The sequence below is a fragment of the Mirounga leonina genome, unplaced genomic scaffold (assembly GCF_011800145.1).
Source record: "Mirounga leonina isolate KUSES-001 unplaced genomic scaffold, KU_Mleo_1.0 Mir_151, whole genome shotgun sequence".
Taxonomy (NCBI): domain Eukaryota; kingdom Metazoa; phylum Chordata; class Mammalia; order Carnivora; family Phocidae; genus Mirounga; species Mirounga leonina.
In genome coordinates, this window is record NW_023270377.1 from 100,162,403 (window position 1) to 100,189,825 (window position 27,423).

General features: G+C 50.8%; 2 protein-coding genes, 1 long non-coding RNA gene and 1 pseudogene across 4 annotated transcripts; 3 read left to right on the plus strand and 1 right to left on the minus strand.

Moving 5' to 3' along the window:
- Positions 1–330: 330 nt before the first annotated feature.
- On the plus strand, positions 331–1,083 carry LOC118011846 (ran-specific GTPase-activating protein-like). The gene is given in 1 exon segment (XM_035006660.1): positions 331–1,083. A coding segment is annotated over 1 exon segment (627 nt). The 3' UTR covers positions 958–1,083.
- Positions 1,084–5,966: 4,883 nt separating this feature from the next.
- TMEM177 (transmembrane protein 177) lies at positions 5,967–8,891 on the plus strand. Of its 2 annotated transcripts, none has more exons than XM_035008190.1 (2): positions 5,967–6,043; positions 7,573–8,891. In XM_035008190.1, the coding sequence occupies exon 2, from the start codon at positions 7,645–7,647 to the stop codon at positions 8,578–8,580; it is 936 nt and encodes a 311-aa protein (XP_034864081.1). In that variant the 5' UTR covers positions 5,967–6,043; positions 7,573–7,644; the 3' UTR covers positions 8,581–8,891. The 2 variants fall into 2 exon arrangements, with proteins under 2 accessions (XP_034864081.1, XP_034864080.1); XM_035008189.1 differs by having other exon boundaries at positions 5,978–6,043; positions 7,549–8,891.
- Positions 8,892–14,131: 5,240 nt separating this feature from the next.
- LOC118011847 lies at positions 14,132–16,080 on the minus strand (annotated as a pseudogene).
- A 1,038-nt stretch (positions 16,081–17,118) lies between these two features.
- Positions 17,119–21,556, plus strand: LOC118011848. Its single transcript, XR_004679545.1, has 3 exons — positions 17,119–17,317; positions 20,792–21,022; positions 21,419–21,556. It is a non-coding gene; the product is annotated as an uncharacterized LOC118011848 (long non-coding RNA).
- Positions 21,557–27,423: the final 5,867 nt, after the last annotated feature.

Here is a 27,423-nt window from a genome sequence, read left to right on the forward strand (position 1 = left end):
GAAAACCCTAAAGATTCCACACACAAAAAAAAAACTGTCAGAGTTAATAAATGAATTTAGCAAAGTAGCAGAATACAAAGTCAACACACAAAATTCAGTTGCTATACACTAACAATAAACAATCTGAAAGGGAAATTATGAAAATACTTCCATTTACAATAGCAACAAAAAGAACAAAATACTTAGGAATTAACTACAAAGGTGAAAGACTTATATAATGAAAACTACAAAATATTGCTGAAAGAAATTAAAGAAGACATAAATAAATGGGAACACATCCCATGTTCATGAATTGAAAGATTTCGTATTGTTAAGATGTCAGTACTATCCATGGCGGCCGCTAAGGACACCCATGAGGACCATGACACCTCCACTGAGAATGCAGATGAGTCCAACCACGATCCCCAGTTTGAGCCTATAGTTTCTCTTCCCGAGCAGGAAATTAAAACGCTGGAAGAAGATGAAGAAGAACTTTTTAAAATGCGGGCAAAGCTATTCTGATTCGCTTCAGAGAATGATCTCCCAGAATGGAAGGAACGAGGCACTGGTGACGTCAAGCTTCTGAAGCATAAGGAGAAAGGGACCATCCACCTCCTCATGAGGAGGGACAAGACCCTGAAGATATACGCCAACTATTATATCACGCCGATGATGGAACTGAAGCCGAACGCGGGCAGTGACCGTGCCTGGGTCTGGAACACCCATGCTGACTTTGCCAACGAGTGCCCCAAGCCAGAGCTGCTGGCCATCCGCTTCCTAAATGCTGAAAATGCACAGAAATTCAAAACAAAGTTTGAAGAATGCAGGAAAGAGATCGAGGAGAGAGAAAAGAAAGGGTCGGGCAAAAACGACGATGCCGAGAAGGTGACTGAGAAGCTAGAAGCTCTCTCCGTGAAGGAGGAGAGCAAGGAGTTGGAAGACACCGAGAGCAAGGCTGGAGCGGAGGAGGAGCAATAAGCCACCTCCCCTTGACTTCCTTCCGTTCTTTTCCTCCTTTTTCTTTTTTTAAATTTTGCCCTGCCCCTTCTTTTCAGTTTGTTTTTATTCTGTTTTGTTTTTACAAGGGACTTTATATAAAGAACTGAATTCAAAAAAAAAAAAAAAAAGATGTCAGTACTATCCAAAGCAATCTACAGATTAAATGCAATCCCTATCAAAATCCCAATGACATTTTTTTACAGAAATAGAAAAACCCAACCTAAAATTCATAGGGAATCTCGAGAGACCCTGAATGGCCAAAACAATCGTGGAAAAGAACAAAGTTGAAGGACTCAGACATCCTGATTTCAAAACTTACTGCAAAGCTACAGTTTTCAAAACAGTATGGTACTGGCATAATGACAGACGAATAGAACAGAATACAGAGTCCAGAAGTAAATCTTCATATATACAGTCAAATGATTTTGGACACGTGTGCCAAGACCATTCAATGAGGACAGGACAGTCTTTTCAACAAATGGTGCTGGGCAAACTGGATATCCACATGCCAAAGAATGAAGTTGGACTCTTACCTAACACTATATACAAAAAATTAACTCAAATGGATCAAAGACCTAAATGTAAGACCTAAAACTATAAAACTCTTAGAAGAAAACATAGTTGCCATATGGTGAGAGGGCTTCATGATGCTGGATTTGGCAATGATTTTTTGGATATGACACCAAATGCGAGGCAACAAGAGAAAGTAGACAAATTGGACTTCGTGAAAATTTTAAAACTTCACAAAAAAACATCAAATGACAATGTCCACAGAGTAAAATGGTAACCAACAGAATGAGAGAAAATATTTGTAAATCACGTATCTGATAAGGGATCAATACCCAGAGTCTACTGAGAACTCCTAAAACTCAATAACAAAACAACAACCCAATTAAAACATGAGCAAAGCACTTGAATAGACATTTCTCCAAAGAAGATATACGAATGACCAATAAACACATGAAAAGATGCTCAATATCACTAATCATTAGGAAAGTACAAATCAAAACTATGAGATACTATCTCACACCCATTAGGATGGATGCTATCAAAATTCTCTGAAAACAGCAAGTGTTGGTGAGGATGTAGAGAAATTGGAGCCCTGGTGTACTGTTGATGGGAATGTAAATGGTATAGCTTTGTGGGAAACGGTATGGCTGTTCCTCAAAAAAAAAAAAAAAAAAAAATAGAATTGCCATTTCATTCAGCAATTCACCTCTGGGTCTATATAAAAGATTTGAAAGTGGGATCTTGAAGAGATATTTGTACACCCATACTCATAACAGCATTATTCACAATAGCCAAAAGGTAGAAGCAACTCAATGTCTATTAACCAATGAATGGATAAACAAAATGTGGTGCATACATACAATGGAATATTTTTTAGCCTTAAAAAGAAAGGAGATCCTGTCACATGCTTTAACATGGACAAAACTTGAGGACCTTATGCTAAGTTAAATTACCCCTTCAAAAAGAGACAAATACTGTATGTTTCCACTTATATGAGATACTTAGTCAAAATTATAGAGACAGAAAGTACAGTGGTGGTTGTCAGGGACTAGAGGGCAGGGGACATGGGGAGTTGTGAGGGATAGAGCCTCAGTTTTACAATTTGAAAAGAATTATAGAGATGCTTGCTAGTGATGGTCGTACAACATTATGAATGTATTGTACAAAGACCACTGAACTGTACACTTAAAAATAGTCAGGATGGGGTGCCTGGGTGGCTCAGTTGGTTAAGCGACTGCCTTCAGCTCAGGTCATGATCCTGGAGTCCCAGGATCAAGTCCCGCATCGGGCTCCCTGCTCGGCAGGGAGCCTGCTTCTCCCTCTGACCCTCCCCCGTCTCGTGCTCTCTCTCTCTCATTCTCTCTCTCAAATAAATAAATAAAATCTTTAAAAAAAAAATAGGATGATAAATATGTGTTTTACCACAATGGGAAAAAACCAACCACCAGATGCCTCATAATCTGTCATTCCCTGGGTGCTTATCCCTATATTTATTTCCTGTTTATACCCTAATAGAGTCCCAATCACACACCCCTTGCAGGCCTCCCAAACCTCACTGCAACCTTTAGGATGCTTGGTCCACCATCTGCAAATTCCACATACCTTCATTTCCTTCTCTGAACTTTTGCTTCTCTTGCTCGCTTTCACCAAAGCTTGGCTCTCTTCCGTGAGGATACCATAGCTCCTTCAAGTGAAGTCATTTTCTTCTTTTCTTTTCTTCCTTTTCTTTCTTCTTCTTTTCTTTCTTCTTCCCCATGCTCTCTGGAAATCAGGATAGAATTGGTGTCCTCTTTGTCCCCACGGCCATTTCCTTCACAAACCCCAGTTCCTGTGAAATGCCTGCCATCAGACCATTCCAGTACACCACCAGCCTTGCTACTATGATCCACCCACCCCTTAATCACTCTCTCTCCTTTCTGAATTACTTTAGCACCCAGACCCTCGCATTCTTTACCACTCTCCCTTTCACCATTCTTGCCAACTTCAACACTGGCAGAGACAATCCATCCAACATCTTGGCCTCTTGTAACTGAGCCTCTGGTTTTAATGGTACCTGAGACATAATTTCTGGAGGTGGCTGAGGGACAACATGAAAAGGTCAATGCCACTGAAAGAAGTACTTATTATTTACATTTCCTGAGAGGAGGGAGCACACCATGCCATGTGGGGCCACATGGGAGGTACCAGGGTCAGTCAGGAAGCAAGAGGAGCACGTAGAAAGCATGGCCCAGAGCCTCTACTGAGGTTTCCATGGGAAGGAATGGTGAGGCAGGGTGGGAAGTTTGAAGAAGTTTAGGACTGGATAGTTTCAATAATTTTGGTGGGCTCTGGGCTTACAGGGGCTCTAGTTGTCCAGGACCTGGCCCTGGGATCATTTAGAACAGAGGAAATATTGGGTTGGTGTGTGAGAGCTGAAGGAGGTGGTAGGGGGTAAGGGCTCTGGATTGGTTGGTTTGTCATATGAAAGGTATGCTTGTGGTGAAAGTGGGGGGAGTCATTTGTTATCTCTAGGAATTAGCTAGTCCCGGGAGGGGCAGCCTTTCTAGGATTAGCAAGGCCCCCAAATTGTAAAACATCATAAAATAAGGAAAATTTTAAAAACGTGACTCATACACTGCCTCATTCTCAGTAATCTCTTCCACCCCACCACAGCCATTGACTCCCACAGTCATACTCTTGACCTTGCCATCACCAATATTGACACCACCTCTGAAGCGTCCATTTCCAGCCTCCCACCTTTTAATCACCAACTCCTTATACACATTAAAAAAAACACATTTTATTATGGAAATTTCCAAACATACATAAAGTAGAGCACAGTATAATGAGCTCTCCCCTAAACTTATCACGAAGCTTCAAAAACTACCAACATTTTGTTGATGTTGTTTCATCTATGCCCCTGGTTTTTGTGGTGCTATGGTGGTGGGTTTTTTTGGCTGTAATATTTTGAACTAAATAGTGGACATCATGTTCGTTGCACCTATCAATACTTCAATATGCATCTCTAACTGATAAGGACTTTTTGGTCTACCTAAATATCATGCTTCATCCCCTAGCAAAATAAGCAATTCATTAATATCACCTGATACTCAATCCATATTCAGATCTCCCTGGTGGTCTCAAAGGTGTCTTTTTTTACAGTCAGTACACTATTGGTTCAGGATCCCAACAAAAGCCACGTATTGCATTTAACTGTTAAGTCTTCCACATCTCTTATTTTATAACAGTCTCCAGGGCAGATGATATGGTTTCTCTAAAGAAATCAATGGCATAAAAAACAATGGAAAGGAGACTATTATTTAGTTCATCCTCATCTTCCCTCACAGTCTCACCTTTCCACCCAGGAGCTAAGTCCTCCTCCCTCTTTACTCCAGGGCTTGGATGGAAAAGAGAGTCAGACACAGAGGCCAGACCCACTTGGGAGAATTAGCAAGACCCACTAGGTTAAATTCGTATGGAGGCAGGAGATGTAATGGGAAATGTACAGGGACAGAGGTCCTATGCCATTCAGGGGCATGCTAGGTGCATATGAGCTGGGTACCCTGCTCAAGCTAAATGCCTCCATTTCTTCATCTGTAAAGCAGGAATAATGTACTTTATGTGCCCACAGACTTTTTCTGTAAGGGCCAGATAGTCAAAATTTTAGGCTTTCTGGATCAGACTGTCTCTGTCCTGGCTACTCAACTCTGCCCTTCTGGGAGAAAGCAGCCATAGGCAACTTTAAAGAAATGGGCATGGCTGTCTTCCAATAAAACTTTATTTACAATAACAGGTGGCCAACTGGACTTGGTCCATCCGCAGGCTGATGATCCTTGACCTAAGCGTTGCTGGGAAGATAAGGTGACAGGCGCGACGCTGCTCTGTGGGCTGTAACGCGTGGATCATTTAAGAGGAACGGGAGGGGCAGCTGCTATGGTAATAAAATTAAGCCTAGAGCGGCTCAGGGGCGGCGAACACTTCCAGACAGGAAAGGCCACGGACCCGGCAGTCAGGTGGGCATGGGCTCCGATGGGGGCTTAGCCGTAGGCCACCTCCTAACCCACGCAGGGCCGCTGTTTCCCAGACGGCTCAACGGGCGACCGAGGCTGCCTCCCGAGTGCAGAGAACGAAGCGCTAGCCCGGGTTGCTCAGCTCGCTTCGCTCACCCGGAAGCGAGGACGTCGCAGGTCGCTGCCCCCACCCCAAGGCGCTCCGGCCCCAGCCGCCAGCAGGTTAGTACCCGCGCCCCGGTCCCGCCCCCCGGAGTCTCCCCTCCCCCCGTCCCCGCCCCCAGAGCCTGCTCTGCGCCCGGCCCGCCCCCTGTAGTCCCCGCCCCTAGAGCCCGGGCGGTGTGCTCTGCGCCAGGCCCGCCCCCTGTAGTCCCCGCCCCCAGAGCGCCGGCCGGCGTGCTCTGCGCCAGGCCCGCCCCCTGTAGTCCCCGCCCCCAGAGCGCCGGCCGGCGTGCTCTGCGCCAGGCCCGCCCCCTAAGTCCCCGCCCCCAGAGCGCCGGCCGGCGTGCTCTGCGCCAGGCCCGCCCCGCGCACGTGTCGTGGTAGCCCAGGCGGCGGCATAGGAGGTGAGCCACGGGTGGGCGGGCGGTTCGCGGAGCCGGGACGGGCCCCCTCCCCAGGGTCCCCTCCACCCTAGTGGTCGAGCCGCGGAGCTGTGGGGCGCAGATTAGGCCCCCCCCGCCCAGAGTGGACGCCCAGCGGGGAGCCCTCTGCAAGGGTTCCGCAGGCCCTCCTCGCCCAGCCTGGAGCGCGGCCTTGGCGCTGGTGGGCCCGGGGGCGTTGGGACTTTGTCCAGGACCCTTGCTTTTCTAGCCTTAGCTGCTTCGTTGGGAATATAGGCCCAAGTGATGTGCCCCTTTAGGAATTTTCGTTAAAACAGGCCAGGCGGCACCCCGCGTTCTTGTTTGCAGCAACGTACTTGGTAATTAAACAGCTATCACAGGCAGGCAGGAAGACAGTAAGCTTCAACCACAGTAAAACAATTATGAACTCTTGCTGAAATATTTACGGATGAAATAAGAGGACGCCCGGGATGTGTTTCAAAATAAGCCAGTTGGAGGAGGAATGTGGGTGGGAGAAGAGAGGAAACAAGATTGGCCATGAGTTGGTTGAAATTGGCTAATGTGCTATTTTGTCTACTTTTGTAGATATTTGTAATTTAGCAATAAATTTTTTTCTGAAATGAAAAGCTTGCTGTGAGGCCCTGATAGCCTGTGTTCAAATACTGTGCCCGTGTTAGCTAGGGCTGCCAGGACAAGTACTGGGTGGCAGAAATTTATTTTCTCGGGATCTGGAGGCTCAAAGTCCAAGATTACAGTGTCAGCATGACGGTCCTTCTGAGATCACTCTCACTGGCTTGTAGATGGTCACCTTCAGGCTTGTGCCCTCTAATCTTTCCTCTGTAAGTGTCTGTGTCTTAATCTGTTCTCTTAGGGACACCTAAGAGATTAGATTAGGACCTACCCTAATGACCTCATTTAAAGACCCCATCTGTAAATAGTTACATTCTGAGAGGCTGGGGGTTAAGACTTCAGCATATGAATTTGGAGGGGACACACAACCTGTAACGTTGCCACTTTGCTAGTTTGGGGTTTCAACCAATTAATCTATCTCTGCCTCAGTTTCCAATGTTCGAAAATAGGGGCAATAGTAGTAATTAGGTCATGGAGTTGTGAGGATTCAGTAGTTGGACAATATAAAGTCTCAGAATTGTGTCTAGCATATAGGAAGTGATAAGTTGAACATAGGTGTCACCTATAAATTCGTGATCATAGGGCCTTACTGTGGGATGACGAGTGGAGTGAGGCAGTTGGGTACTTCGTGCTGAGCCTAGCCACGGGAATAAAAGTCATAGGCATGGCAGTGTCACAGGGGCTGTCTGCTACCTTGCCGGACTCATTGCCTTATGTGTGTTCATTCATATACTCATCACAGCCACCCTAGGGATGCCATTGTCGGATGCCCGTTTGGCAGATGGGGCAGGTGATGCACAGAGGTGGGGGCTGGATCTGAACTCTGGCTCTGGAGCTCATGCTCTTAACCACCTCGTTGTATTGCCTCTGTTTCAAAGGACGTGACCCTGCGGTGTGTTCAGTCTGCAGGCCGACCCAGGGGACTGTTGGCTGATTCTTTGTCCTGGCCCAGGCTGACAGCGGCGGCAGCCCTCATGGCCGGTCCGCTGTGGCGGGCCGCCACACTTGCGCACAGACATAGGACCGGCCTGTTGGTGGGTTCCTGTGCAGTCCTGTTCGGGGCCCAGATCTCCCACCACCTCGTCCCGGACCCCGTGATGCGATGGCTGTACCAGTACTGGCCTCGGGGCCAGCCCGCCCCGCTCTCCCCAGAGCTGCGGGGGCTCTTCCAAGAGGTGCTGCAGGACATCGGTGTCCCCTCCGGCCACCGCTGCGAGGCTTTCAGCACGTTCACCTTCCAGCCTGTGAGTGCTGGCTTCCCGCGACTCCCCGCGGGGGCCGTAGTGGGCATCCCAGCCACCTTCCTGGGTGGCACGTTGATCAACACCGATCACCCAGTGGTGGTACACGGGCACAGAGTGAACTGGCAGAGCCCAGCAGGCGCCCGGCTCAGAGACGCCCTGACGCTGTCCCGTGACGCCCAGAAGTTTGCCTTGGCCAAGGAAGTGGTGTACGTGGAGAGCGGTGCAGCTGCCCTCCAGGCCCTGCCGGCCCCAGCCTGCCTGGCGGGAACCTGGGCCCTGGGTGTGGGTGCCAAGCATGCCCTGGGGCTCTACGGAGGCCCCATGAATTTGCGGGCTGCCTTCAACCTGCTGGCGGCAGTGGCGGGCTTTGTGGCCTACGCCTTCTCCGCGGACTCGCTCACTCATGCCCTGGAAGCCTGGCTGGACCGCCGCGCAGCTGCGCTATCTGCAGCCTATGCCCGGGGCGGGGTGGAGTTCTATGAGAAGATTTTGTCGGGCAACGTCGCCGTGCGCAGTCTCTTGGGCAGTCGTGGAGAGAAGCTGTATACGCCCAGCGGGAACATCGTCCCCAGACACTGGTTCCGCATCAAACACCTACCCTACACGGCCCGCCGGGACCGTGTGCTGCAGATGTGGAGGGCAACACTCAACCCGAGCCGCTCCTGAGAGACTCCTCGCAAGGACAGAGGCACCTCACGCAGGCGCCACCCTGCCGTTGACTCGGGGGGCTCTCGGTGCCTCTGGACCCACAGCCCAGTGTCAGATAAATCAGAGACTCTGGAATGGAACGGCCTAGATTCTACCCCGGTCCATGATCCCAGTGACCTTGGGCAAGTCCCTTTTGAATCTGAGCCTTGGGTTCCTCAGCTGTAAAATGGGGGTGTTGTAAATTACCTGGCAGGAATTGGGGGTTGTGTGAGCTATGGATAAAAGGGCCTGGCCAAGAGGACAGGCCGAAAATAAATGGGATGTCCCTCCTTGGTCTTTGAATTCCTGCAGGCTGTGGGGGTCAGGCCACTTCTCCCCACCAGAGGTGCTTACAGGACGTGAACACTTCCCCAGAGTGAAGAACCACCCTGTAGTTCAGCTGGTGGTCTAATCTCACTTCCTTCTACTGCGGGAGAGAGAAGAGCTTTAGAGGCCCAGGTGAGAAGCTGGTGTGGCCCTGAGAGGCTGGGAAGTGGGAGCCTGAGGTGGGGTTTCAAGGGTGGTGTATCCAGCACAGATGACATGCTCAGACAGCGCCCCTGGGTCTGAAGGGGAGAGAAGGTGTTGCTGGAACCTGGTGCGACCTATGGCATGGGAGACTTGGCAGGAGCTCTGGCCAAAGGAAGAAGACGGAACAAGCCATTGCAAAACCGAGGCCCTGCAGGGAGGGCGCCTGCTGATGTAGTCCAGAGCATGGTCCGTAACCTAGAGAGGAGAGGGACTGGGGGTGGCAGGGAGGAAGCAGGGTGGAGGTGGGTGAGATGGACTGGGCCTAGTGTCACACTCGGGGCCCAGGGGAATGCTGCACCCTTGCCCTGTTTGTTTCCCTCGAGCCTTCTGGTGGAAGGTAGAGCAGACCCCACTTTTGATCCTTGGACAGGAGACCCCTTCCCAGGGAAGGTGAGGGCAGTTGTGGCCAGCGAGCCAGACTCACTCAGCCATTCATGTATTTTTATTGTCAATTATGTTTTCCCTGGAAGAATGGAAGAAGTCAGGCCTGGCGCCAGTGTAATTCAGGGCAAAGAGACGGGGCCACACCCAGGGAAGGGCACAGAGCAGGACCAGGAAGCCCACTCAGCAGTGGCAGTTCCTGCAGGAGACTGAGTGGACAGTGAGCGGGGTGGGGTGGCAGGTCTTCCTGCTGGGTCCGTCGCCGTGGCTGGAGATCAGTGTTCGGGCTCCATTCAACCAGCCCATGGGTCCCAGCGTCAGGCCTGGGCAGACACCCCATCTCTCAGGTCCCGGGATGGCAGTGGGCACATGCTTGAAGGCAGAGGTGGATGGATGAGTTAGTGAGTGGGTAAACGAGTCTCCACTCTGGGAAATGCCACTTCAAGGGGCCCCTCGGCTTGTCACCCAAGTGCTACCACCATGTGTGAGTTTCTGATCTTGGCTGGAGAAGTGTAGGTTGGGGTGTGGATTCGGTGAGCTCCACCTGCTCACCACTCCCCACCCCAACTACTTTCAGTACCGAAGGAGCAGGGCGGCGGCTTCAGGCGTCCCTGCTGACCTGCCCCAAAGGTAAGGAATGGGAGCCCCAGTGGTCAGGGGAGCGATGCCCTGAAATGGCTGCTTTGCCTCCCTCTGCTCCATGTCACCAACTGTACTCATGAGCTACTCCCAGTCCCCACGCATGCATGCGTTAGGTGGTTCCACCTCCAAAGCTTGGCTCAGAGCCCCCACCCTGTGAGCCGCCCCTCCGCCCCTGCTGCGTTCTGCACATCCCGTATGCCCAAGCGACCCTCGGTTCAGTCCTTGCTCTCCCCAGCTGGGTCCTCCTGGCCATTGTCCCCACCTCTCCCAGCTCTCGGAAGTGCAAGTCTGACTGGGTTCCGTCCTGCTTAAAACCCTTTGCGGGCATCCCCCAGCTTTCTGGCCAGAGCTGCATCTCTGAGCCCCAGCCTAATGGCCTCTCCGGCCTCTCCGGCCGCCTGGTGTCCCCCCAGCTGTATGGATCCTAGCCTCAGGAGCACTTTGGTTCCTTCACTGCTGTCTCGCTCCTTTTCCACACAGTGCCTCGCTCTGGGGCAGTCTCTCCCGCCCTCGCCCTGTCTCAGGTACTTAGAGCTCCTCCTGCAGGAATCCCGAACCTTCCCCATTCACGCCCGCCACACACCCTGTGCCTCTCCCCAGCCCTCAGTGCTAACTGTAAGTAAGTTACCATGCAGTTAGTGCTTAGCCTCCTGTCTGCTGAAACGTTCTGTCTACAAGGGCGGGGTGTTATGTCTGGATTACTGCTGTGGACTGAGGCCCTCCGTAGCATCTTTGAGGAGATGAGCAAGGCTCTGAAGCTACAGCAGGCAGGCCGGCTCCCTAGAGCCTGAGCCATTACAGTCCGGCCGGAGGCGCACATGGGTGAGGCCATCTGAATCCAGTGTGACCCTGTCCTGTCTTCCCAGCTTGGGACTTCCCAAGGGCAGGGCCCGGCCCGGCCCGGATCTGAGACTGCTGTTCTGTTGGGGGAAACAGGACACTTCTGGTATTCCCACTCAGGCCTCCAGGGCCCCCAAGGAGTTTTGGGAAAAAGGGGAGCCCCCAAGTTTTATGGTATAAGGTGCCCCTGCACATGGATTCAGGGGTTGATCCCAGAAAGATTCAAAACCATGGGCCAGGGCTTCGTCGATGGGCCAGGTGGCAGGCAGCCTGTAGGCACTGCAGGGCGTCTTTCCTCACATGCAGGCTGCATGCCTCAGTCGTCGGCATTGCCCTGCGTCCCAGGAGAACGTTGTTCTACTGAGCTCCCCCCCCCCACCGCCCCACTACATGTTCACGGTTCTCTGAGTGTGAATGTGCAAAGGTGCCCAACACCCCAGAACAATCCTCCACAGACCCCAACTAGGCTAAGTGACGGAGGGCTACGTAAACACAAACACCCTCCCCATCCCCGCCCCGTGCGTGCACATACACGCACACGTGCAGACACAGCCGGGACACAGGGAACGGGGTCCCCGAGTCGTCATGCCACCGTTTGCTCTGCCCATTCCTGACCCTAGCAGGCCCCAGTGCCTCGTCCAGGGGCCATAGCGTCGTGCCCTCTGCGGCCGTGCCTGTCGCTGGCGCATACACGTGGACCCCGCATCGGCAGGCGGGCATGGATCACAGGCCAGGGCTGACCCGTGTGGGTCCTCACCCAGTGAGGCCCCCTGCCCACCACAGCCCTACAGTGATGTCTATCGGGCCTTTATTGTGCACCAGACCCTGTGCGAGGTTCCTAGAATCTTTTTTCACTTGTCCCCAAATTGGAACAGGTAGTTGGTAATGTTATTTCAACTTTACAGGCAAGGAAAGAGCAGAGAAAGGTGAAGAAATGGGCTGCAAACCATGAAGCTTTGAAAGCGACAGAATGAGGGTTTGAAGCCAGCAGCCTGGTTCCAGACCCCCTTTGGGTTTCGCCGTGGAAACTTGTCCTGTGGCCTCTACAGCCTTTCTCCCCTGCTGGTTAGAGGTGACTTGCTGGCCTCACCTCTCATCAGGAAAAAGTCACTGAGCAGATCTTTCTGGAACTTCCAGGGGAGGCCCTTGCAGCTAACTGAAGAGGAAGGGGCCACCCAATCTATCAGATTTGGTGCTGAGGTGGGAATGGGATGGAAGGGCCAAGTCTTTTTTTTTTTTTTTTAAGATTTTATTTATTTGACAGAGACGCAGCGAGAGAGGGAGCGCAAGCAGGGGGAGTGGGAGAGGGAGAAGCAGGCTCCCCGCCGAGCAGGGAGCCCGATGTGGGACTCGATCCCAGGATCCTGGGATCATGACCTGAGCCAAAGGCAGACGCTCAACGACTGACTAAGCCACCCAGGCGCCCCGGAAGGGCCAAGTCTTACCAAGCCATCAGGCCCCAGCTGAGGACAAGGTTACCTTAGGAAGCAGAGAGAGGACACAGACTGGGCAGCCAGCTGTGGGGTCAAATGCTGGTCCTACCACTTTAGCAGAGTGACCTTGAACAAGTGATTTCACATCTTTATCCCCAAGTTTTCTTTTCTTTTCTTTTTTTTTTTAAAGATTTTATTTATTTATTTGAGAGAGAGAGAATGAGAGAGAGAGCATGAGAGGGATGAGATTTTGAACAGACCTCTTATTCCCGGGTCCCTCTGATGAAGTATCTGTTCAAGCCGTGGGCGCACGGGAGTGGGTGTGTGCAGCACGTGGCATGATCAAAGAATGAAGACAGTATTTTGACAAAGTATGGAGGTTAATTTACACTACATAATTTACACTACATTGTACATGTCACAAAAGTAAAAGTGTCACAGGTAAAATTATAAAAGGTTAATTTCTGTCAAATGCAGTAAATGAGAAAGAAAGGTCAGTATTATCAAAAATACAGTAAAGCTTACTATGTACTCTTGGGCTTCACATTTTGCAAACTTTATTTCACTTTCATTATCAAAACAATGCTGTAGGGCGCCTGGGTGGCTCAGTTGGTTAAGCTACTGCCTTCGGCTCAGGTCATGATCCTGGAGTCCCGGGATCGAGTCCCGCATCGGGCTACCTGCTCAGCAGGGAGTCTGCTTCTCCCTCTCCCGCTCCCCCCTCTTGTGCTCTCTCTCTCTCACTCTCTCTCTCAAATAAATAAATAAAATCTTAAAAAAAAAAAAAATCTCAGCAAGAGGGAATACATTAATTTTTAAAAAAAATCTCACCACAAATTCAAAAAGATTGATCCAAAAGTTGAGCCATTACGCATTCTATCATGAATACAGTGTTAAGCAATGGACACAGGCTGATAAAATTACAGGTTACGTTAGAGGGCAACATTTCATGAAGGAGGCTGTGCTGCTTTCCTATCAAACTAGTTAGAGAGTGTCTGCGTTTCCAAACTTAAGACGTTGCAGTCTCTTTTTTTTTTTAATTTTTTTAATTTATTTTTTATTTTTTAAGGTTTATTTATTTTAGAGAGAGAGCATGAGGCAGGAAGGGGCAGAGGGAGAGGGAGAAACTAGCAGACTGCACTCAGCACAGAGCCCAACAGGGGCTTGATCTCGACCCTGAGAGCACGACCTGAGCCAAACCAACAGTTGGATGCTCAACTAACTGAGCCACCCAGCGGCCCACCGCCCCCCCTTTTGAAGGTTTTATCTATTTATTTTGAGAGAGCGTGTGTGGGCATGAGCCAGGGGAGGGGCAGAGGGAGAGGGAGAGAGAGAGTTCCGAGCAGACTCCCCGCTGAGTGTGGAGGCCGATGTGGAGCTCTATCTCATGACCCCAAGATCGTGACCTGAGCTGAAACTAAAAGTTGGACACCCAACCGACCAAGCCACCCGGGCACCCCCGCTGCAGTCTCTTCTTAAAGACAAAGGTCTTGAACGGTTTAGCGCTTAGTGTTCTCAGCACAACAATGCAACTTAGCTCACAAGATACTTTGGCAACTCTTCATCTGAGCAAGAATAGGGGCTTTTGAAAAATAAGGCTTTAAGAAAGCTGACCATTTTAGGGCTAAATTTTAATGTAATGGGAAAGTTTGAAGTCTTACATTTTAAACAAAACCTCAAAATTACTAATTGGTTCAAAATGGTTTTATTGGAAAAAGTAACGAAATCTGTAACAAAAACATGGCACCGAGTGCGAAGTCTCCACCATTTTTGAGCAAAGCGTACAAAGGTTCCCAGGGCGACAGGGCAGGAGAGGGGCCCCAGAGATTCACAGCAGCAGGCGTTTTCTCTTCCTCTTCTTGACAGGAGTTGGGTAGAGAACCACTCGCCTAGCTTCATCAAACACCGAGGCCTCGCTGCAGGAGAGCCGAGCGCTCCTGGTGTTTTAGAGCACCGATCTCCTTAGCCGTGGTCAAACCCCAGGGTAGGTGATGGGAGTTGGCTTCTTCCCCTGAAGATTCTCAATTGTGTCTTTGTCGCCCCTGAGATCAAGTTTAGTCCCCACCAAGATAATGCGGGTGTTGGGACAGTGGTGTCGCACTAAAGGGTACTGCTATGCTCGAACATTTTGAAATGATGCAGGACTCCCAAGAGAAAAGCCAATTAAGAATACATCTGTTTGCGGATAGGATAAGGGACTTCATTTGTCATAACCTTCTTGTCCAGCTGTATCCCATAAGCCCAGATTCACCGGTTTTCCATCTACCAGAACATTGGCAGAGTATATTCCCCAGGAAATGCACTGTTTACGTAACTGATCAGTAGGCAAGTTTTACGCACAGCACGGTCTCCCAACACCACACACACCTGATGACCTGCATCGGGGTCGATCATCAGGCTGAGGCAGGTGGGTGCACAGGGCACAGGGTGCTGGGGCTGCTATCCTACACTGGCTTGCCCTCCACCAATGGGAAGCCGGAGCCCAGCCTACAGAGTAAGCTTTTTTTAAAAAATAAAGATTTATTTATTTATTTATTTATTTGGGAGAGAAAGTACAAGCCAGGGGAGCAGCAGAGGTGGAGGGAGAGGGAGAAGCAGACTCTTTGATGACTGCAGGGGCCAAGGTGGGCTGATCCCACAGATCCCCCAACACTGAGATCATGACCCCAGCTGAAATCAAGAGTTGGACACCCAACCAACTGAGGCTCTCAGGCACCCTGATATAGTAAGCTTTAAAGAAGATTGGTTTCCTAAATTTCTGTGCTTTTAAGTGGGACAGGTACCAGGGTGTTCAAGGTTTTGGAGTTGCTGCCCAAATACCAGCAATCCCTTGAGACTGGAACCCTCCCAGGGAACTCACTGCTGCCTAATACAGGTCTGTGTTTATAGCTTTTTGAAGTCCCAATTAGGGCAGTTCCTTAGGGGTCTTAGTTGCTGTCAGTTGACAACTTTTGGGAAATTCCTTGGCAGCACCTGAGGGCAGAGGACCCATAGGAACCTAGGGGTCGATACCAGGCCAGAGAAGAGGGAGATAGTCATTCACACCTACCACACTGGTAATTTTAAAATATTAGAACCTTCAGTGTTAGGGTGATTGTGGTAAAATTGGCACAAGCCTATTCTCTTGGTGACATTTGTAATAGCCCCCAAGATGGCCCCCGATGACCGCCACTCCTGGTGCTCTTGGCCTTTTGTCAGCCTCTCCCCTTGCTCCCCTGGTTCAAAGCAACAGAATACAGCAACATTAAGGCGGTATCACTTCTGCGATTAAGTTGCAAAAGTCCTGCTGGCAGACTCTTGTTTTCTCAGATGCATGCTTTGATAAAGCAAGTTGCCATGTTGGAGAGGCCCACATAGCAAGGAACTAAGGGCAGCCTCTGACCAACAGCTGCCTAAGAACTGAGGAAAAAAAAAAAAGAACTGAGACCCTCAGTCCAACAGCCCACGAGGAACCGAATCCTGACGACAACCGAGTGAGCTCGGAAGATGATCCATCCGCAGTCAAGCTTTTCAGAAGAGACGGCAACTTCAGCCGACACCTTCATTGTAACCTGGGACAGACCCTGAAACAAAGGACACAGCAAGGCTGTGTTTGGATCCATGACCCACCCAGAAGCAGTGAGACAGTAAATGTGGGTTGTATTAATCACATAGTTTTACGGTAATTTTTTGTGCAGCAATAGATAACTAACGTATATGATTAATTGACATAATGTTTTTACAAAGCAATTTGGCAAAACTTGATGCGATCACAAAACTATCTTTTGATCCAGTAACTTAAAACCTAGAAACTTATCCTGGAGCTATAACCCAACAGAAACCAAATAGTATATGCCCAAAGATGTACATTCTTATGGTAATTTTTTTTTTTTTAATCAAGGGCACCTGGGTGGCTCAGTGTTAAGCGTCTGCCTTCGGCTCAGGTCATGATCCCGGGGTCCTGGGATCGAGCCCTACATCGGGCTCCCTGCTCCGCAGGAAGCCTGCTTTTCCCTCTCCCACTCCCCCTGCTTGTGTTCCCTCTCTCGCTGTGTCTCTCTCTCTCAAATAAATAAATAAAAATCTTAAAAAACAAAATAAAATAAAAACGGGAAATGTTGAACAACAATGACTTAGGAAATTGTGGTACATCCATCTGTTGAATATTGTTTGGTCACCAAAAAGTGTAATTATGAAGATTCTGATAGAAATGTAGAACTATTAGTTATAAATATCAAATCTTTAGAAAATGTGAAGTACTACTTGCATGGTGATTGCAAGAATGTAGCCATGGTAAGACCTGAAAGGAAATTCACAAACTTGAAAGTAAATCTGGAGACATCTGGGTGTCTCAGTCGGTTAAGCATCTACCTTAGGCTCAGGTCCTGATCCCAGGGTCCTGGGATCGAGTCCCGCGTCGGGCCCCCTGCTTGGCAGGAAGCCTGCTTCTCCCTCTCCCTCTGTTCCTCCCCCCTGCTTGTGCTCTCTCTCTCCCTATCTCAAATAAATAAAATCTTAAAAAAATAAAATAAATAAAAAAGAAAGTAAACCTGTTAGGGTGGCATTTTGAATGACTATGCATTCGCTATATGTAAGGACTGCCTGCTGTATGTATTTACACATAAGTATGAAGGCTTACTCCGAGGGGCCCAAGGGCCCGCTCCCTCTCTCTGCGTCAAGGTGACAGATCCTGGCATCACTGCCTTTGGCTCTGTATCCTTGGGGTGTGGCCAACCTTCTGTCTGTCAGTTGCCATGACCATCATGAAAATGTGCCACTCAGATCTGCGGGGAGCAGAATTGACGGACGGCCGCAGCTGTTGTTTCTCTAGATCCGCCGCGACGTTCTCCCTGAGGCCGTGCCTCTCTCGGGCTGCTTTCAGCCAGTGGCTGGTCTGGTGGCACTATGAGGTAGGCCCAGTCCAGTGAACTGGGGGACTCCTCTGGTGGGTGACTGTGGCTCCAGAATTCCCCAGTGGCCTGGGCAGGTCTTTCTTTTTTTTTTTTTAAAGATTTTATTTATTTATTTATTTATTTGAGAGAGAGTGAGAGAGCACAAGAAGGGGGAGCGGGAGAGGGGGGAGCGGGAGAGGGAGGAGCAGACTCCCCGCTGAGCAGGGAGCCCGATGTGGGACTCGATCCCGGGACTCCAGGATCATGACCTGAGCCGAAGGCAGTCGCTTAACCAACTGAGCCACCCAGGCGCCCCAGGTCTTTCTTGTTTTTTTTTTGTTGTTGTTTGTTTGTTTGTTTGTTTTTTTAAGATTTTATTTATTTATTTGAGACAGAGAGAATGAGATACAGAGAGCATGAGAGGGAGGAGGATCAGAGGGAGAAGCAGACTCCCTGCCGAGCAGGGAGCCCGATGCGGGACTCGATCCCGGGACTCCAGGATCATGACCTGAGCCAAAGGCAGTCGCTTAACCAACTGAGCCACCCAGGCGCCCTAGGTCTTTCTTGTTTTTAAGATTCTTATTTATTTATTTGAGAGAGAGAGGGAACACAAGCAGGGGGAGTGGGAGAGGGAGAAGCAGGCTTCCCGCAGAGCAGGGAGCCCAATGTGGGACTTGATCCCACGACCCTGGGATCATGACCTGAGCCGAAGGCAGACTCTTAACGTCTGAGCTACCCAGGCACCCCCTGGGCAGATCTTTCTCAGAGTTGCTCTGAAGTCGGAGACCCTGCCTCCGCAGTCCTCTTCCATTCCCCACTCCTTTCCAGGTGTTAGACCTGCAAAGTAATATGAAGCTTCTCCCCAGCTTCTGTGCCCAACCCCTTTGCCCTTCACAGGCGTTTCCCCCGACACCTGTAATCCTGTCTCCCTGTCTATTTCTCAGAGGACCTGAACTAACAAGGTTAGTCCTCGCTCGGTCAAGTGCACTGTGAGGTCCTGGGGAGCTTGCAGTCCTGCAAAAGAGACTCTCTGACAAGTAAACAGTGAGATCGATGCCGTGAAGGCGTGAGGACCCGCTTGCTGACCACTCAGTTTTTCATACGTGCAGCACAATTTTATTTTAATCATGCCAAGTCAGTGTGTAGGAAATTTAAATGCAACAGTATGGTAAAAATAGCAGAGAATGGAAAAATCTAAAAGGGAAGTACGCATAAAGCATGAGAATTCAACATTCATTAATGCTTCATCTTCAGTTCTGACACTCGATGCTCGCAGATTTCAAAACAAACTTTGAAATCATGATGACTATTCTGAAGCGATCTCCAGCACCAGCATAAGATCCGTACACTCGGTTGGTTTGCAGTTGACTTGTTCACCACTTACATAGCGTGTAGTACAGACTTGTCCCGGGTCAGATCACAGTGTTGAGGAAAGAGGTACCTTCCTGTAATTAGAAAAGATCCCCTCAGCCGCACTCAGGTTCAGACAGCCAGTGTATAAAGAGCACAAAAACCATCACAATGTTGTTCCAAGGAACATAACTTGTTAAAGAAAATTACTTGGGGCGCCTGGGTGGCTCAGTCTGTTAAGCGTCAGACTCTTGATCTCAGCTCTGATCCTGACCTCCGGGTCGTGAGTTTAAGCCCCGAGCTGGAGCCTACTTAAAAGAGAAACAAAAAACAAACGTAAGCTCCTGTTTCCTATTAATTACTGAAGTCTCTAACAATGACAAACTGTCACCTGTGACAGTAAATGTAGGCAGTGATTCAATCAAACTTCTTAGAACACAATTAGCAATCTGACGTAACGGAACATGAGGGAAAATATGATGGGATTCTGTGATTCCACGCTGGTTCTTTTTGTCATTTTACAGGCACATCATGTTAATGTCAGACCAAGGCACAAAATGTTTAGTGCAAAACCAGTTTTCTTTTTTTTTTTTAAGATTTTATTTATTTGACATAGAAGAGGGGGAGAGAGAGCACACAAGCAGGGGAGTGGCAGGCAGAGGGAGAAGCAGGCTCCCCGCCGAGCAAGGAGCCCAATGCGGAACTCGATCCCAGGACCCTGGGATTATGACCTGAGCTGAAGGCAGACGCTTAACGACTGAGCCACCCAGGTGCCCCTAAACCAGTTTTCTTTTAAGTGCTAGCATTTTATTGTAGTCTTTTATCTTACTTTGTACCCAGTACTCTATCCTACTAGAGGCTATTTAACTTAACCAACAAAATCAAAAATGATTTCTGACTAGACTGTAGAGGACATAAACTTTTATATCATCAAACTACATCATCAAAAGTACAATAATAAAGATGAAAATGTCTCCTATTTCTTTTAGAAAGTAGTACTTTACAAGCCTGCTGCATCTTGAATGCCTTTCCTACTATTGCCTGGCAATGGACTGTTGATAGAACAAAGAACTGTTACCTTGAACTATGATAGCGCATCCCTCAGAGATTGATCAAAAAATGAAGTTTCTACAGAAGCAGGAACTATTTGAACATGGGAAAAAATCCCTCATCCGAACCGCCTTAAAGTGGTAATGGCTGCAAATTTAGACTATGCTGTCTTAGGAACCGAGATTAAGACATCTAGAGAGCAGATGAAAATGGATTTTTCCTTCAGTTTAGTCAAACTTCTGATAATCAAAGATTTCAAAGCAAATATGGCACATAATATCTCAAGCGTAAATGTAGATGGTGAGCCTGGGGGCACCTGGTTGGCTCAAAGAACATGAGGCTCTTGATCTCAGGGTCATGAGTTCGAGCCCCACACTGGGTGTAGAGATTACTTAAAATAAATAAATAAGTAAACTTTTTTAAAAAGATGGAAAGCCTAGGGAATTTTTGATTTCCTAAATATTCAAAAAAAATCTATCATTGCAAAGTATAGGACTTCTTCCCTATTTTAATCTTACGAGTTTCAAAGAAAAAGGAGTGGATTACACACACATGCTGGTAAGTAACCTACCTTCTTCCCGTCGCCTCACTTTATTACAAGAAAATTATGCAGACCTCATCATTGGTCTCCCTTTACCTAATGATCTCTGTGACCTTAATCCCTGTTGTCATACTTCTTGTATTTCAACATAACAGAGTTCAAAAGCAGCTTCTAGCCAGGAACCTGTCTCTGAACACCTGTATAACATAGGTGATAAATAACCCAAAGGCAGGGGTCAAATTTTGGGTTCCCAGTAAGCTCTAATTCATGTGAAGCTCAGAATCCTGTTTCAGACCATGGTTCTCTGGACAGAGAGAGATGGTGGTGGTCTGAACTGGGCAGCGGCTGTGGGGATGGAAAGAAGCAGGACTCAGGCTACATTTAGGAGGGAATATTGATGCGATCTGGTGGCGGGCTGGGTCTGGGGGTGTAGGAGAGGAATGTCAGAGGTCAAGGTAAGGAATGTCCACCCCCACCCCCCCAACCCCAGGTTCCAGCTTGGCAGCTGGATGTCTGCGGTGTATCCTCTGCCTTTTCTCTCTCTGCTGCAGGGCTCGCAGACGCTAAGGCCCATTCTCTTTCTGTCTCCTGGGATGTCCCTCCTCCCTTACTGACTATGCCTCCCTGGAAAGACAGTTTTGGTGGTGGTGGTAGTGGTGCTGATTGAAACCTTGCAGCCCACGGGATGCTCAAGAGCTCCCAGATCGAGGCGGCATGCGTAAGAAGACCTGAACAATGTTCTCTAAGCATCCACAGATTGTTCAGTGCAAAAGCCAATGGAGGTGAGTAACGGGTGTCCGCAGCTGGGATGCTGCCCACTCCTTCCTCAACTATGCCTCCGCCTCCGCCCTCTCCTCCTTGCACCCTCAGCCACGCTCAGCTCTGGCAGGCTTGGGGAGCACACACTGAGCTGCTGCACGGCCTGGAGTCACCTGGACTTCTTCCAGTCCAGATCCCTGGAGCCTCCCCCTGCCTGCTGCATGGGATGGTTGAGAGAGCAGGCTGCTACCCCTGGGCCCTGCAGGCTTTGCCAGGGGCTGGAGGGCCATCAGCTGGGAACCTGGCCAAAGGAACAAACTATGGAGCCAGAGCCCACGTGGAAGGAGGGAGGGGACGGGCATCCACACACCACACGACAGCACCTCACTGCTTTATAATCAGACCCTCTCTGCTTCTAGACTCTACTGTTGTCATCACAGGCAAGTCCTGCCAGCGTCTGACACCTGGACGCCAAGCACGGACAGTTAACGCGTGGCCAGAGCTGCGCTTGCGGGCACACGGCACAGTCAGGCGGGCACTGTCTGCTCACCAGCTAGCTCCAGTTTCCAAGACCTCAAATCAGTGTCAGGGTTGAATTTTCCCTAAGCTCACCCACATCCACCTCCACGTGAAAAGACCAGGGTCACAGCTCTCTTCACCGCAGAGGGTCTCCCTCACCTACCCGGGCCCCGGAGCTTCAGTCCGCTGAGCTGCTCCCCTTCAGAGCTAACGACGGCTGACCAGGGGGCTCCTTCTGGCCCCCGCTGGTTGTGGGCAGCCCCGCAGTCCTGAAGCATGCATGTCTTTGTTGATTGGTGGAGGCAGGAGAGAATTGGAATTAGGGTCCCCAGAGACCGGGGTCCAGTGGGAGGCTCATGGCCAGGGAGTAAATCTGTGGGTGCCTCTCCAGGCAGCCTTTGGCTTCAGACCCTGGGTTAAAATCCTGGCTCTGGGGCGCCTGGGTGGCTCAGTCGGTTAAGCGTCTGCCTTTGGTTCAGGTCATGATCCCGGGGTCCTGGGATCGAGTCCCACATCGGGCTCCCTGCTCCGCGGGGGGTCTGCTTCTCCCTCTCCCACTCTCCCTGCTTGTGTTCCCTCTCTCGCTGTGTCTCTGTCAAATAAATAAATAAAATCTTAAAAAAAAAAAAAAAAAGATCCTGGCTCTACAACTTACTACCCTGGGCACGTCATTCACCCTCTCCGTACCTCAGTTTCCCCCATCTGTAAATGGGAACTATGACAATGTCTGCCTTCTAGGGTTGTTTTAAGAACTTCAGAAGCTGGTATTTGTAAAGCACTCTGCACAGTGCCTGGGTCGGGGCTGGCGGTACTGGCCTCCACAGCGTCCTCCACCCTCCGGCCCCGTTTTACTGGTGTGTCTGGGACCTACCTAAGGGCTGCAGGGGGGCCATTCCCCCCCTTATTCCTAGTAAATGAGAGCCAGTGTTCAGGCAGTTTGCCGAGTCCACGACCGAGGTGTGAGGGGAAGGAAGGAGGGTGACGGCGGCCCCCCAGGGAGTCGGGCCACAGCTGCCCCACCCCCGCCCTGGCCTCCCGGTGCCTCCTTCTAACTGCAGACCCACAGCGTCCTCCACCTCTGAACTGCTTGCTGTCCGACCCATTTTGGATCCCGTACCTAAGGCTCGGCCTGCCAGCCAAACGAATGTCAGGAGCCATCTGTTGCCTGAGCCTGCGGCAGCTGCCGACAGGGAGCGGGGGGGCAGGAGGGGGGATGCTTGCATACGTATGAACCAGTTTGGTTTTGCCTCACCAGAAGATCTTCAGCCGAGCAAGGGGAGAGTCGCTAAATTACTCAGTGGTTCTATGAACCCGAGGAAAGGCGGAACTGGCAGCCCAGGGGAAGGGCAGGAGCGGGAAGCCTAGAGACCATGAAGGAGGCCCAGCAAGCAAGAGGCCCTGTGGCCTCAGGAGGAAGCCACTGTGGTGTGGTAGCCACGGGCTCGTGGCACCTCACGAGAGCACCAGGCCCATGTCCCCCTGACTGGGGCCACCTCAGCAGAGGGGGCACAGTTGGCTTTTGGTGCCCACCGAGGTGAACAGAGCTCCCACATGTCCCTGGGCCCTCAAAAGGAGTCTTCCCCTCAGCTTGTTCTGCCCAGCCGTGGACCCGCCTCCGTGGAACAGTAGTAGGGCTCCCACGTGCGGAGCAGCTGCTCTGTGCCACGCCGTCTCCTCATATCCTCTCATGTCATCACCACAGAACCCCTTAAAGAGAGGCAGGTATTCGTCCCCTGGCCCAGCTGGGAAGCAGCCGCCCAGAGAGGTTCTGTCACTTGCCCACGGACACGCAGCTGTTGCCGGTGGGACCAGGGTGGGATCCCTGGAGCCCTGGCGCAACGCCTGTGCGAGGCTCTCGACCAAAGCTGCAGAAGGAGCTCACTGGAGAAGGAGGGATCACCGGGGCTTTCTACCTCTGGGACAGCAGCACCAGCACCCTTTTGTGGAGCGGCAAAGCCTCCCGGAGACCCCAGGGAGCCCCACGTCGTGCTGGGGCGTTCTTGGGCAAGGGATTTGGAGCATGCGGGGCACCCTGGAGCCCCGACTGGAAACTTTGGGTCACTGCCTCACTGCTATGTCCTGTGGGGATCTGATGCTGGCCTGAGGCCTCTTCTGAAAAGTGGGCTCTTGGTAAAACTTCCTCCAAGTCGAGTGAAATTAAATCCGCTTTCGGAAAGGAAGCTTCTCAACCACCTGAGGCACTCATTAAATGCAGATCCCCAGGCCTGCCTGAGCACTACCAGATTAGACTGTCTGTGGACAGGACGCAGGAAGCTGCGTTTTTCACAAGCTTCTCCCTGGGGTGATTTGTGTGTGCCCTAAAGTGTGAGAATCGCTGCTCTGGATAAGCCAGTGTTCAGGTAAATGTTCTTTAAATACCCGAGGAGTGGACCCTCTCGAGCGCAGGCAGCCCCTTCGGAGGGAAAAGGCCTCGGCCATGCCCGAAGCAAAGGTGTCCTTCAGGAACCACGTGCCCCCTCACTTGACCTCTGCCCGTGGCTGGAGCCGCAGAGGACACACACATACACACACACACACACACACACACACACCCCATGCCCCAGGAAACATTTGGAAGTCCAGCCCAAATAAAGGTGATGTTAATTCACTGGCCCCATCACGTTGTCTTTTGGATGGTTAAACCAGGGATGCAAGGTAAGTGTCCACGGCGGAGGCTGAAGAACCTGGAGACCCTCAGAGATTAGCAGTGATGGAGTCCGCGCTGTGAGTGGGTTAGCTCTCTGCCACCCCTGTCGACCGGGTTCTGTCTCCACTCGCACGTTGAAGGTAGCCCTGGCCACATGACCCGCTCTGGCCAGTGGATGCGATAAGTGATGGGGTCACTTACACGTGAAAGCATTTGAGAGCCAGGGTGTCTCCATCTTCCCTTCCCCCACCGGGCCTCCAGATGTTGTGTCCCCAAGGGAGGACAGCACAGATCAGAGACCCCACCTGCCCGGGACGGACATGTGGTGAGAACTAAAAGTAAACCTGTGTGGTTTTCAGGCACAGATTTGGGGTTCTTTGTTCCCACCACATGACTTACCCCCTTCCTGCTACACTGACGAGACGAACCACCACAAGGGTTAAGCTCACTCTGCTTAGACAAGCCACATAATTTGGGCACTCAACGAGAAGAGAAGCCGGTTGTGGAGTGGCTCATTAGTAGGAGGTGAGAATTCCGCTCGCTGCAAGCGGTCCTGCCAATTCTTCCTGCTCAGGCCTTTCCAGGCTGGTGCCCGCTGATGCAGCGTTGCCTTTCTGAAAAAAACAAACAGCAAGAAAGGCTCGTGTAAAAAAGGAAAGAAATGATCTTGCTAACACAGAGCTGCTACAAATGCCTTGTGTATGGGTTGCGTGAGCGTCTGTGTGTCTTTCTGCTTTTTTTCTCCCCATCAAAAGAGCAGAAGCTCAACCAAGGTGACAGCCCCGCAGCTCGAACAAAGCAGGACGGGGAAAGCTCCATGTCTTCATTCCCCCCCTCCCTCCACACCCAGCTCTCTGAAAAGCTGAAAGCAATGCACAGATGCGAGGAGTTGTTTTCATTCTTGCGGTTGTAAGCCCCCCTCTGTTCCCATGGCAGCCTGGCGCTCTCCACCGTGCACTCTTCACAAGGGCGTTGTGTCTGCTTCCTTGTCAGGCTCTCCCAACTGCGCTGTGAATGCCTGGCGGGGGATGCCTCCCATCATGCATCCTGGCCATCCGACTGAACACCTCTGGGGGCGGCGGGGGGTGGGGAGGCGGGAGGAAGCACCGGGAGGGGAGACCTTGTGGGCCTGACAGCAGCAACTCAATCCAAAAGCATCTACTGAGCACCACTGTATGCACAGTCACTGGGCAAGGCTCTGGGGAAAAGTGTGAATTCAGAAGATACATTAATCAGTCTACAAACTTTCACATACATTATTTTTTGAACTTCACGTGGTGAGTCGTGGTGGTGAGGGAAGTTGTACATAAGTTATCCTGTCTTCCTTTAGAAGAGTGTGGGTTTGCAGGGTTTGCAGGTGGTATAACAATAAGTGGAGAGACCTTGGGCCACGCATGTTGTTTCGAGTCTTGGCTTTGCCCCCAACCTGCATGCCACCTTGGGAAGCTTCAGCCACCTGGTTTATGAAGGGGGAGGACTGGTTCTGCAGCCACAGACTTCCTGCAGGGCCCCGGCTTGGCCTGAATCCTTGGACTGTTCCCATCCACCAAACAAGAGGTATGCAGGTGCCCTGAGGCTGGGGGAGAGGCTCAGGCTTGGAGGCCGGGTCGGGATCAGGGAGAGGGGCAGAGGCCTAGAGCACCTCCTTTCTGTGGCCGCCAAGCATCCTACGTACGGGGCCCAGCGAAGGAAGCATGCAGTGAATAAATGCCTGAGTGAGGGCTGGGCAACCCGGGGGGGGGGGGGGGGGGGCGTTGTCCAGAAATCCCAGCTGTTCGAGAGCATGTGGGCAGAAGTGAGCGCCTAGAGATTAAATGCGACCAGAGGGACAAAGTCCTGGGAGGAGCGGCTGGGCAGACAGCTGTGGAGGTCAGTGGCGAGAGTACTACCTATCTCAGTAGGACGGGACCTGGGGAAACCATAGATAGCTAGTATTGTCCCTGACCTCATGGTGACCGTGGAGGTGGGGGGAGGGGCACACCATACCATCAACTTTTCATCAGCACACATTTATTGAGCACCTACTATGTGCCAGGCTCTTTTGTAGGCACTGGAAGCACAGTAATTGATCCAATCCCTGCCTTTATATTCTACTGAGGGGCACAGACAAGAAACAAAAAAGAAGTAATTATAAAGCATATAAGAACGGTGATCAGGGCTGCTGTGGGACAGGGGATCGGATAGGCTGGGTTGGGGGAACAGGTGCTTTCCCAAATAGGGTGGCCCAGGAAAGCCTACACTAAGAAGTTCGACCTTGGAGCAAAGCCCCGAACAAAGTGAGGGAGCGGAAATGTGGGAAGGATCATGGGCAAAGGCCCCGGGGCAGGAGCGTGCCCTGCACTTTTGTGGTTGGAGCCGGCGCAGGGTGGAGGGAGAAGCAGGAGAGAAATTAGAGAGGAGGGGAAGGGGCTAGATTGTGTAGGGTCTTGTGAAGGAAGGACTGAGGTCTCCTCTGCCTTGGCTCTATGCTTCCCCTGACGCCTTGCTTTAGGGATCCAGCTATCCGGAACTAGAGGCTATCCTTTCTCACCTCCAGATATTTGCACGAGCCGTCCCCTCCACCTGAAGCACCCGCAGCCCTCTCTGTGTGGCTCCTACAGGCCCTACCCACCCCGGGAAACCCAGCCTGATTCCGCACACTGGCTTCTCTCCCCTGCCCATGCACCTGCAGCCTCGCATCCCCCATGCCCATCCCCCTCCTTCTTCTGTCATTTTGTTGAATCATCTGTCCGGCGATTTCCTGGTTCCTTTCTTTCTCCTCCTGACACATCTACCTCATTCCCCTGTCCACAAGCACCTAGCAGGATTGCCGCAGCATGCCAAGATCTCACGAAATTCGGCTTGAACAGCAAGGGGAAACCAGACTTCAGGGTGGAAAGGAGCCAGGGGTGGAAAGTGAAACAGGAGACGGGGACGGGAAGCCGGTGTGCATTGTTGATGCAAAATGAACAAACCGTTTAGAATCTCTAAAAGGCAGAAAGAGAGTTTTATGGAAGCCCAAGTTAGGACAGCTTCCCGGGGAAACAGGCTCTTCACCAGGGAAGAAAGTACTCTGGAGAAGGAAGAGTTATTGCAGGGTTATACACTTTGTACATCTTGTAAAAGCCCAAAAGATTACAGATTCACATATGGGCAGGCATGGTGAGTTTGATCATAAAGGAATGCAGGAAGTAGGAGCACTGATGGATATCTCAAGGACAAAATCGTTCTCCTTGAGGCTACTCATTCCCAAAGCCAATGCACGATGCGTGCGCGGTG